Source organism: Botrytis porri, assembly GCF_014898465.1.
Source record: "Botrytis porri strain MUCL 3234 chromosome Unknown BPOR_005, whole genome shotgun sequence".
NCBI classification, from domain to species: domain Eukaryota; kingdom Fungi; phylum Ascomycota; class Leotiomycetes; order Helotiales; family Sclerotiniaceae; genus Botrytis; species Botrytis porri.
The window spans coordinates 1,274,501-1,287,360 of NW_024066079.1; the positions used below are offsets into that span (position 1 = coordinate 1,274,501).

General features: G+C 43.8%; 2 protein-coding genes across 2 annotated transcripts; one reads left to right on the forward strand and one right to left on the reverse strand.

Moving 5' to 3' along the window:
• Positions 1-135: 135 nt before the first annotated feature.
• EAF01_004075 (uncharacterized protein) lies at positions 136-1,341 on the reverse strand (the record flags this gene model as incomplete). Its single annotated transcript, XM_038912329.1, has 1 exon — positions 136-1,341. One exon carries the CDS (start codon positions 1,339-1,341, stop codon positions 136-138), a length of 1,206 nt encoding a protein of 401 aa, XP_038772013.1.
• Positions 1,342-9,498: 8,157 nt separating this feature from the next.
• EAF01_004076 (uncharacterized protein) lies at positions 9,499-12,608 on the forward strand (the record flags this gene model as incomplete). The annotated part of the gene is made up of 3 exons (XM_038912330.1): positions 9,499-10,028; positions 10,088-10,448; positions 10,530-12,608. 3 exons carry the CDS (start codon positions 9,499-9,501, stop codon positions 12,606-12,608), a joined length of 2,970 nt encoding a protein of 989 aa, XP_038772014.1.
• Between the last annotated feature and the right edge of the window lie 252 nt (positions 12,609-12,860).

Consider the following 12,860-nt stretch of genomic DNA (forward strand, 5'->3'; position numbering starts at 1 on the left):
TATCATTAAGTTTAAAAGTATTCTGCGTAAAATTGAAGTTGCTAGCGGTATCTAATCTATAAATAGTAGTATGTACATTTGATCTATGTGTTTCTCTTCTTGTATCTTATATGTTTCTGATGTAAATCCCCAAATCTATATTGCCAGTCCAATGATCCCAATCGTTGAATCTCCTCTCTGATCTACTCTTTCCTCCCATTCAAAAATCAAAGGATTAATACCAGATACAGGTCTCGAAGGGTTTTGCTCCTCCTCTATTGGGGAGACCATATATCTATCCTCATCATCTCCAGCTTCGCTGCGTTTCTCTCCTCTGAACGATTCTCTTCCCTCCTGATCTGATAAGCCCCGTGAACTCACACTTTCCGCAACATCTGCTAGCGGACCTGAATATCCAGTTTGAGGAGTCCCAACACCAAGACTGATTTCACTTTTCCCAGCCATATCATCCGCATCTTGCTTAAGACTAGGTACGACACCTTTCTTCCACGCTTCGAATGTATTTCTCCTGACTATTTTTTCGTGGACAACGCGTTGTAGATCTCCTACTTTATCCAATTTTAATTCGTAGCCGCCGATGAAAGCGGGACGGTCGGGGTGGTGTTTAGGGGATTTACTTTTGCGACGGCGGGCAAGACAGAAGATGGCGAGGAGAAAAAGGATGGTGATGGCGGCACCACCGACAGCGCCACCGATGTAGGCTCCGAGGTGGCTGGTTGAAGAGTTAGAGTTGGTGGGGAGTGGCGTGGTGGATGTGAGAGAAGCAGGTGCTTGTGTTGATTGTGGTGATGGGGTGGAAGATAATGTTTCTAGAGTGGTGGGAATGATGTATGATGGTGTAAGAGTGGGAGTTGTTGTTAAAGACGTAGGTGAGATATTTGGAAGTATCGTAGAAGAAGGGATGATGTTTATAGTACTTGATGGTGCCGCAGGAACTACGGGAAAGCCAAATAAGACGGAAGTAGATGAAGGGATTGGTGTGACATGTTTAGTTGTTGGTTCAACTGGAGATAGAGTAGGAACCTGAATGACCGGATCTAGATACGGAATGGTCGTTGTTGAGAAGGTAGTAACAACGAGGACATCAGGATCTGGGAACGTGTATGATGGTGAGAGAGTTACCGCGCTCTCAGGAGGAGCAAGGGTATTACCAGTCGACGGTGGAATAGTAGCACTTTCGACCGGAACGATAGAATTAGGAGTCGCAGATGCTAAGATACCAGCTGCTTCCGAAACCGCGTTGTTTACCTTTAAAGAGAAGTTCAGGGTCGCCATCTTGTATGAAGTTGTAGTATTGTATGGAACGGTAGTATTCTTAAATCGGAAGCCATAAGGGACCATGTTTTCCGCTAATGGTAGTTACAAAAGCCATCTTGACTAGACTTCGTCGACTTTATCAAAGAATTTGATGTTGAAGTTGGACCTGGGTGAATGGGCGAAGACAAAGCAAAGTTATTATTTTATTCACGAGTTATTTTGGGAATCATGTGCAGAACAAAGAAGGTGAATTTTGACCAGCTATAGTGACGACGAAAAATTATTGTTATTGTTCAGAGTTAGGAATAACGTCAACGAAGTATCTGCCTTTCCAACAGAGAGAATCAACGTCGCACGAAGAATTTTTGATCGTCATATTGAAGATGTACATCACAACCGATAATGCTTATTGGAGGCTTGTTGAAACATGATTATGATCAAGAATGCAGGCACAAGTTCTGATCAATCGGAGTATTTGTGGAAGTTATTTTAGACGGTAGGGTGTGAGCCGTGAATGGCAAATACTTGTATTGGCGTGAATCCCTTAGGCTAAAAATCTAACACCGGGTTTATGAAGGAACGCTTCATGTGATATTGAAATAGTAAACGGATGTTACAATGGAAATGGAGTGAATTGGTCTTCCTTGAGAGATAAATCCCAAGATATTGTGCCATAGATAAGGCAAACAGATGATGCCGCATCGGATCTTATTTACCCTATCAAATTCATATCGCCTATGATAATTTTTATCCACAGAACACATTAGGAAACAAGACAAACAAAACAGACGAGTCGATGGAATGAAGTCTCAGTAGAGGCTCCCTGATTCATCAACAGCATTAAACTCCTCCTCTCTTGGGACGATCTGACAACTATCAGATGTATGAGCGAAAAGACACTCACTTGAGGTGAATAGACAAGGTTCATAAGAATGAATGACTGAGGTATGAAACTTGTGTGTTTGTACACCTCAACATGGAGGGCATTGAGGAAACTGATGTAAAAAAGATGAGTTGCCTGTTAGGGTGTATATCTTGGAGGATAAGAGGGAAATGATCTCCCGAGTTACTGGGGTCCCACGTTTCTGATATTGTGCGACCTTCCCCCATTCCATCGAATGGTCAAATAGAATGGCATATCTTCACTTATCTCATCTCGATATGACCATCTGGCAGCTATGTTATCAGCGGAATTGAGGGGCGGGTACAAGCGTTGTCGCGAACCGAATGAGAGGCCAAGATACAATCAATCAGTCTTCCCCGGAATGCGAAATACCTTGTCAGTCTTGATTAGATTGTGCAGGATGGTATGATTTGTAGACCCGATGTTGAAACCGATGAAAGATAGATAAGGCGTGATGCAGATGAGATTAGAGTTGTGGTTATATAAGATGTCGTGTGCCCTCATCTCACACTGGACTGAAAGGTACCATATTTTCATGCTCGAGTTTTTGGTGGTGGACAATTTTTCGACTGAACTTCGAGAAGAATTTCGAACTCACATCAAGGAAGGTCACATGATGAATAAATCATAAGGAACTATTCGCCATCCCATCCCATCCCCCATCCTTTCTTCAAGCAAACACAAACACAAAGATTAACAATCGTCGCACACATATACAACAATACAAATACAAACCTCTCACATCCGCAACTACCGTCAATAATTCCCGAAATAAACGATATTCATTATCGACATACCACATTATTAAGATAATAACTCGATCCTCCATCGGACCATCGCTCGATCTTCACATTCAACAAACCAAGTGTTGTACGGAAATTAATAATCCAACGGCGATTCCATCTCTATCGTTTCTTTCCTCAATTTATCCAACGGACGACCTCTCCGAGCCTTCAAAACTAGTTTGACATAGATGGTGGATATCAAATCATTTCCTACTTCAGATTGTACTCGCGAGGGCAGCAGTTCGAATGAATTTACTTTGCATTGTTAACCCCCACGCATATTGGCAACTTCATCCAATGGTTTGGCCAGTTTCCCATCTCAACCATTTCGAAATCCTTCAGACTCGTTTCCTAGGGTATGAGGGTGCCCAGTATCCTAGGTCTCGCTCATCTTTGCCCCCGCATATCCAGTGCAGAGCACATGTAACTCCATGAACGTGCAGAATTAGATCCTTGATGGCTGGCCTGTTCACCATGTTGAACATGCTTGTTCATGGTTCCCCCACGCAAGGATATACTAATCACTAGACAATTTCAAAGTCGTTTCGCTAATTTAACACTGAAGTCTGAAAGCAGGTTACCAGTAGTTACTTCCTAGGATTGGTGCGGAGAATGAACAACACTATCATTTCAGTACAGTCTCAAGTATATTTCCGACTCTGTTTGCGATCAATACACCGCAATCGCTCCGAATTCGGTGGGTCTAGCACGAGGTAATCCTGGTGTCTGTCTCAAAGAAGACAAAAAATAGAAAAGCACTAACTTGAACGTCTGACAGCCCGATGATGGATCTTCTTCACATGCAAAACAACTGCAAGCGAGTGGACATGCCATCTCAAGTCTATCCCCCAAATGGGGGGGATGGCAAAGTCCCTTGCTCACTTTGAACCATCTACGGAGGACTGTACTAATTTCTAACAAACGATCAGTGAAATGTCGCGTGCAAACCACACGGAAACAAGTTAGGTACATTTTCGCTTTTTAATTCTTCCGTCGGTAGTATCGGTAGTCTAATAGTTTCAAGGTGGCCCATGGAAAGCTGGACAACTGATTCACGAAATTGCGCTACAGCCGCGACAACCGGAATTTATCCCAAGGTCAATTTTTTAGAGAAACGATGAAACTTTCGGTAATGTTACAGTGGAATTAACCTCTACACTACGCTCAATAGATCTATACAAAGCTTCAATTCGCATATCTTGCGTTCTGATTTTCAATCATACTTAGAGTCTACGGCTACGTCCGTCCACCATTCGTGAAGCGAAGATACTAAACAGTTACTCCGAAGAGCTCCAAAAGTCGACCCTGATATTAAGGGTCCTTTGATCTAGATTGCATGAGGCTCTTCTTCTTAGGATTTCCCGGTTGCCTATTCCATATGCACGAGGGCCGTTAAGGCATATCCATGTATGATGGGTTTCGGTCGATGGTCTCCAAACAAAATAATGACAATCATTGAAATTCGCTACCCTTCGTTTGATATTTGGGCTTAAGAAGTTAAGATGTAGCATAAGAAATGGGTCTAGTTCGGGCATTTTCGTATTATTTTATTGCGACTTGAACTGTCGGGAGCTTTCGGAATTTCAAATCGGTCTATTAGCTATACACAGTTAGTCTTATTACTGCAATCCCGCTCCGGAAGTATGGTTCTAGGAAGGAAGCGTGCGTCCAAGTGCTAACGGTAAAATCCATCAACTAACGACTGCTTCTTCCCTTGAGAGTCGAAACAACCAATCACTCCTCTCAAAACACTTGAGATGAACGGGCATGAAAATGTTAAGCACACACTTTTGGGAAACCATCGGTCCGAGATATATGTGACGAATGAAGATACATGATCTCAAATGGAAGTACCTAGGTTTGTTACCAGCTATAATGTCACTTCGATAGCGATGAAATGTCACATCGCTCTTGAAATCGCTGCATGTCTAGAAGCATGATCAACAGTCATGGATGGCATCATGGTCATGAAGCTTCAGGCTGAATGAAGTCTGTGTGCATCGATTAAGATCTGTTCATGGAGGGAAGGTCTCACCCCACTAAGCCCCCCCCAAAACCATACAATACTCCTCTCCTCAACACACAAGGACCCCACGAAAACGCGGGAGAGAGGCCGCTTTCGCAAGCAGATTAATATTATTGACATCAGTATACTTGTTGCGCATACTGAGGTACTGACGTCAAATTCAATGGGCAACATCATGTCTACTTCGTGATGAACAAATTACTTTCTATATAGAGGACAGGGGATAAATCAAATGTTTAATTAATCTCATAGTGCTTTGTCGATGATCTGGTTCTTAAGAAGAAACAACGCCGAAAGTCGAGAACAAGTCTATTGTGAATCTGTTGTCACGTACGCGCAACGCCGAAACTAATGAGAGGAACAGCTTGTGGCAATTTCGAGATGCTTACAGTACCTTTCTTTCAAAGTACGACTCGCAAACCTAATCCGTTCAAATCGTCGGCTTTCCGCTGTGATCTAAGTTGCGCCATACCCAACTCTATGCCATGCGAGATTCGAACTAATTGAATAAGGTACATTGTTTAACACGCTTTTCGTAGTTAGGCTCGTGGTACTTGCATGTTGTATTGCATATATACGCACCGAGACAACTGAACTTAGTCTTTAGTCGTTTGTGCAAAAAAATGTCGAGCTTTATGAGTTAAGTCACAAACGAGGGTTTATAGATGAGGGGAGTAGGCGAGTAGGGGGAAGTTGATGTGGACAAGGTTATGCACCAACCACAATATGGTCAAACCGGATGAAATATCAATTCATACTAACACAGCATTGCCGTATGCCACATGCACCAAATTAACTAATTTTCAATTGTATGAATAGAGTTTTCTTTTTTAAATGAATTCTCGTCACTCATTAGCCTTTTGACAAAAGTCAAAATGAAAATTTCCTACACTCTTGCTCTTACTTTGGGACCAAACCCTTTCTCTCCAAAGTAACCACTCTCCTCCTCCTCCTTCATTGAAACAGGATCTCGTGCCCTCTCTCTAAACATTTCGGGGATCTTCAGACCCTGACGTTGTCTTTCACGTTGAGTCTCCATTTCATATTCGGGATCCCACTTTCGCAGAGTCGCACTTCCCAAATCAGATCTTATGTCCGATGTCAACTAGACGAGGACCACAATTTTTAAAGCTGTCAGACATGCTGTTCTTGCCCAATAGCAAATAGTCAATACAATGGTATCCCAGAAAAATTGTAGAACCCTGGGACTAAATATAAATGACACTATAGTCGAAAATGGATATGATATTCGAGAAATGTGACGCTGGTAATCATGTTTAATACTCAATTTGGTGTAATTAAACTCGATGGCTGTCGAAAATCAAGGCCTGGGGAAGCACATCAATCTATTCACACTGGCGATGTCTGTTGAACATGAAACGTTCATTCTTTCTCGGAGGGATACAAACGAATACGATAGCCAAGTACCTGTACTGTTGCCAGCCGTGTGGCTTTAACATAGTTTGTTCCCGGCTGCCTTTTTCCAAATCACACCGAGGTGACCTCCGTTGTCGTCTCGATGTTTAGGTGACTTTCACACTATAAGTTACACCCCCCACTTCGACTACCCATGGTGCCGCGATTCACCCACATAATTTCAGCCATGCTGCGCGGGACACATTACAGGGTAAAGTCAAGCTTCAAATCCTCGCCTCTCAGCCATTCGATGCTCTTGGAATAGGACCGTCTGGCGTCAGCATATCGGATATGTTCCATGATCAAGAAAATCTAAGGCAGTTTTACGCCATGCTTTCGATCATGGTCCATTGGACATTACCGATCGACGTGCAATGGACAGACACTTTTATCCCCTTTCCTTTTACCTGACTTAAACACAGCCCTGTAATCTCCCAGGCTTGGTAACCTTACTCTACTTATGGTCAAATTTTATATATGAAATTTTATATTGGTGTGATCCGGTCCGCGTTGCGTTGAACATGAAGGGGGCATTTTTTGAGCTTGGCAATGACGAGAACGCACTTTGGCTCCGTCCATTTGCTGCAAGAGCGTTTGCTAGTAGTTGTTACGGTGCAGATTGATGGGAGGTATCTTGCATGAGTTGAAGCCCGAACTAGTTATCGAGGAAGGGAAGCGAGTATTGTAGAAGGGGGGCCAAATCAGTGTCAAATTATGGAAATCAACGGATTCCATCGGTCATACAGTGGCCAGAATCTTACCCAAGTAACCAAGCTACTTGTCACTTCATGCAGCATTTTTGTCTTTGTCTGGCAATCACAAAGCAGTAAAGTACAAGGTATCTCAGAATCCCTAGCTATTGCATCGCAGTACATTACAGCATACAGCATACAGTATGTAGTAGAGGCTGTTTTTGCGATGATCCTTGAATCCTATTTCAGTCCCCAATGTGGGGAGAATTGAATCGAAAGTGTCTCCGTCCTTTCTGTTTCGTGAGTCGTGAGTCGTGAGTGAGTTGAGAGGCTGCAAGTTCTGGAGGCGGAGGATATTATATTGTACCCACAAACTAACCCCTCAATGACCCTTTGCCACTCTCCTCGTGGAATACGATATCCTTACATTACTGAGAGGAGATCAATACGTGGACAGCATCATGCTCCGGTCACGATGAAGTAGATCACTGATGGTTCACCATGAATCATGATAGACTTCACATTTTCTTTGCAAGTCAATAGGGTTTCCCAGGAATGATTGAACCTTATTCATGATTCTGGAAGCTTTTTGGCTTTTCGATTTCACTATTGAGCCCTTCCGATGCCAGTGTCCTGTGTCTTCCAGCAGCTACCATTTCCCTTGTTAGTTGTTGACGCTAGATTCGAAGTTGCATTGTGAATCGTGCATCGTGATTCGTGATTCGTGCTCTACTCAAGCACGCGAATCCATCTTGAGCCAATGGAGGTGGTGGAATATCAACAGACAGGAGAGCTAATGTATCAATGTGATACTGACTAGCTTATAACTCTATGTTTGGGTGCCTTCAACTCGGTACCATCTGCTCCGTACATATTACATCGACAGCCAGAACCTTATTGAGAAATGTAGACATGCTCACATGTAGATTGATTGTACTTGATGAATACCAAAATCGATCAGGAATTTCTCTTACACTGTGAATATAACCTGTCTGATAGCCACGCAAGATGCAGCCATTTGGTATTCGGATGTATGTAGTTGAACATGTTTGATCTCCCCCCCAAATTCCAATTCCTCCGTCCATGATATATTTCATCTAAATGCGAATCCATAATTTCATCCACATCTCACACCCATCCGTCCATGATCCATCCATCCATCCATCTTCTCAACGATATCCACAAAGAAGCAAGCATATTAGGTCTTTGCTCCTTCGGTACGACCACCTACAATTTTTTGTTAGTGGGTGGAGGGGAGCAATTTAGTTCTACTCCACTGACCCTCCACCATACGCATACTAGAATTAATACACCCGGATCATACTACGGTACAGTCCTCTTCATATGGAACTACAGAACCTGGAATATCCATTGACAATAATACAATACCATCCCATCCCATGTTATTAGAGTGATTCGGCATTGCTTTGCTGGATGTCTTTCTCCTTCAAAATCCAAAGTTAAATCCAATTTTGTTTGACGAACTCAAAACCTCAGAACCTCGAGTCAGAGCGAGAGACCACCAGAGAAGAAGGGAAAAGTACTTAACAGCCCGACAAGGCAGGACGAGAGAGGCGTGTGGATGCACTGGTCAATCAAAAGCGAAGAAAGGGAAAGAGAAAGAGAAAGAGATAGAAAGTCTCTTTGAAGAGTTGAAGTGAAGTGAAGAAAAGAAAAGAAAAGAAAAGAAATCGGAACTCTTTTTCACACTTCACTACACTACTCTACACTACACTACAGATCGCACTATCTAATATTACCACCAACATACATCCCACAACCCACAATCCACCATTCATATTACAAATTTACCCGTCATACTTTATTTTAAGACTCTTCCATACCTTACCACACCTACCGTCAATCCTTTTTCACATTCGAGTATACATATATTCATACATATATTCACACATATCCGTATTCGATTCATATCCAAGTACTCGAGTATACATTCGGAGACATCCATTCAAGAACCAAGGCATTGGAATCGGGCGGATACCGACCTGAAAAGAGGAACAATACTCAAGTACACCCTTGAACAATTGTCTGTCATCCACCAATCTTCGGCCAAGATTTCCGAAATTTGCGACACCACTTCCATCTGACTCGCTGTATTTGGGGTTGACAGGAAAAAAGAATAGAAAAAAAGATTACGGATACAAACAGTGCATATTTGAAAAACAACTCGAGATTTGTTCAACCTTCGTCCAATCGTCGCAAATTCGGAAAGTTTAAGTTGGTTCAAAGGGATCGTTCGATTTAACAACCCCTCCCCCGAAGAACAAAAACACAAATACATTCAAAGAAAATAGCCATAAGCTCATTTCTGCGGAAGCATCCTAGCATTGGATTTTGTTGCGGGATTACTGTTACATTGGGCGAGGACCGTCCGAGAAGGAGGTGTGTCGCTCCAACACAATGCCTGGAACGGCACAATACCTTGAGCGTGGGGGGTATCTACAAAGATTCCGCGACTCATCTCAAGACTGGCATACAAGTGGAGACTCGCAAATAAATAATGCTTCATCGTCAGAATCGATAGGGACACAGCACGATTATAGATTTCCTCGAAGGCCCGAAAATCAATCTACTCAACCGACATCTGCGAATCAATCAACGAGTACTTACGATAACATTAACGACCAAACAAAGAGCTCTGGCGCGAGCGCAAAAGCCCAGGGAGACAAACTGGATCACCCAGCGTCAAGCCGTGCGCGCGATGATTTGCTTGGTGAGAGTTTCTTTCCGACCTGGAAAGATGGCTCCGCCGGCGAGGAGCTGGATAACACGGATGAGATGCAAAAGAAAGATCCTTTGGCAACACAGATTTGGAAGTTGTACAGTAAAACCAAAAAGACTCTGCCAAACCAGGAGCGATTGGAGAACTTGACATGGCGCATGATGGCAATGAATCTGCGAAAGCGCAAGCAGGAGGAAGAAAATGCTCGGTATGAAGTCGACGAGTCCTTATCCTTTATGAAGGAAAACCCTAACAGTATTTCAATAGATTATCTCAACAAAATCAGAGTTCAACTGGACCAAGTGGAATTGCCCAGCTGAGAAAATCTACAGACCAAAATACTGTAGATACTTCTGATGCCATGAATCTAGACGATTATATCCTTTCCGATAGTATATCCACACCAACAGGAATCGCCACGTCGCCTTCCCCGGAACTTACCAAAAAAGAGATTGACAGATCGACTAACTCGATAGCTTCGGCGATTCCTATCAAAATGCGGAAAGAATCGACACAGCACTTTTCGGTCCCACAATCTGTCCCAGTTCCTCATCACGCTCCTCGAAGCAACGAAGAATTTAATTACGTGCAGAGAAACGTGAGGAAAACAAGTATTGATGAGCGACGTGTAAGTTTACCCTTTCTCGTGGTTCTATATTTAAATCACATCTTAAGCGCCATCAAGGTTGGAGACTGACAAAACTAACAGGCCCGCAAACGACCCGCCGATTTTTCGCCGCAAGTCAACAGCATAATGATTCCAAATGATCCCGATGATCTCCAAGAATATTCATTGAATCAATCTCACCCACCTTTTAACCACGGAGTGCCAGGTGTACCATTTCAACTAGATACTTTCAACATGGACAGTGACCCAATTATCACCTCAGCAGGCCCTTTCCAACAAAACTTTAACTTCTCTCCTTCCCATTCGCCCCTCGTTCCCCATGGACCATTCTCTTCAATGTACAACAACGCTTCGATGCCGTCTTCCTCCTTGAACTCGAACGACTACTATTCACCCCCTGGAAGTGCTTATCCTTCCACAGTGTCTACTCCTCAGCCCATTCCAGAGGGACAGGAAATGTATTTTTCACACGGAATGAATATGCGACACCAACGCCCTCACACTTTCAATCAAGGGCCTTCAAGTCTTTCCAATTCCATGGCACCTCAATATATGTACATCGGCAACGGAGGATCTATGTTCACTGCAGTGACAACCTCCGGCCCCTCGAACAACGCTTTTGCCTCCGCCGGTGGATTTAATCTGTCACAACACATTGATCCATCTCAAGTTTTCCAACCCGATCATCCTGTTCGATCTCCTGGTGTCCAGATTGGCCACGAAAACATGTTTTCATTTGGAGCCGATTCCGATAACGAAGATGATGAGAGTCAAGCTTTTGCCGATCGAACACTCATGTTACAGCATGATTTTGCCCAATCGCCTTTGGATGACCAAAATATGGATATGCATGGAAGTGGTAGCTTGCAGTGGGATGCTAGTTTGTCGGGACAATTCAATACTCGGGCAGCACGGTATCCAGGAGGACCACCAAGAAAACAAGTCACCATTGGAGGAACAGAAATGGTATCGTCGCCATTAGAGTGGGATGGATCTGGAGGATCCCTTGGGAGACATCACGGCTCGACTCAATCTGTTTCCGACAACCGTTCAAGAAATGACAGAAGACAAAAGATTCCTCGAACTGCCTCGACACCAAATGCAGTACTTCTCGGCCAGAATAGCATGTTTGAAAACTCAGGCCCTTCTGCATCAAATTCACCACCAGATACCAACAACATGTCAGGATTTTCATCAGTTGCTCCCAGTAGACCAGGATCTCCTGGTGGATCTAAGCATGGTTCGACTACCAATCTAGCGGCAGCTGGTCAAGGAGATAATGGGGTACCAACAACTTGTACGAACTGTTTTACACAAACAACACCTCTCTGGAGAAGAAACCCTGAAGGCCACCCACTTTGCAATGCCTGCGGTCTCTTCCTCAAGCTCCACGGTGTTGTACGTCCCTTATCCTTGAAAACTGATGTCATCAAGAAGCGAAATAGAGGATCTGGTGCTACACTTCCTATTGGTAACTCGGGTGGCGCTTCAACGAGAGCTTCTAAGAAAATGGGCACAATGAGCAGTGGACCCAACACTAGAAAGAACTCGATGGTTGCAGCAACAAGTATGGTCAACACAGCCCCTCAAACTCAAGTAACAACACCTACTAGCAGTCATGGAAGAAATGCAAATGAGAGTGCAAGTCCCCCTTCAATCACAGGTTCATTAGGAAATGGAGGAAGCACTGCAGGCAGTACTCCAACTTCTTATCATGGTTCTGCGGGCTCTTCTTCAGGCACAGCCGGTGTCAGCGGAGGCAAGGGCGTAGTCCCTATAGCGGCAGCTCCACCGAAAGCAACACCCGGCCCTGGTGCAGCATCTAGTATGCCTCGATCAAATGCAGTGCCCAAGCGACAAAGAAGACACAGCAAAAGTGTTAGTGCAATTGAGAGTATGGATATCGATTCGCCTGAAGCTTCTACTGGTAGCAATGAGGCTGCGAAGTCTATTGGTATGGGATTGATGGGTAACAATGGATCTATGGGCCTAGGCAATGGATTCGGTATGCCAGCAAGACCAATGATGGGACAAGGAGGTTCTGGAATGCAAATGGGTATGGGAGGCTCACAACATGGAATGACTATGAATGGTCAAAATGGACCTAATGGCTCCGGTGCTGGTCCTCAAGAATGGGAATGGCTAACCATGAGTCTCTGATGGAGCTTCTTTGTCGTTCTCTTTACCAATGACGTCACTGGGCGTTCTTTCCTTCCTATGATATTTTCTGGGGTTGGCGGCTACAATTGATTGTTCATCGGAGTTACTTATACTCGGCCTTTTATGATACCAGCGAGGATTCGCGCTTTACATTTTAAGATACAAATGATACGATGATGATGCTTTTTCTTTCTTAATGGATCGAATCAACGTAATGCATCTCAGGTTATATACCCCATGAAGGGGCGGGAA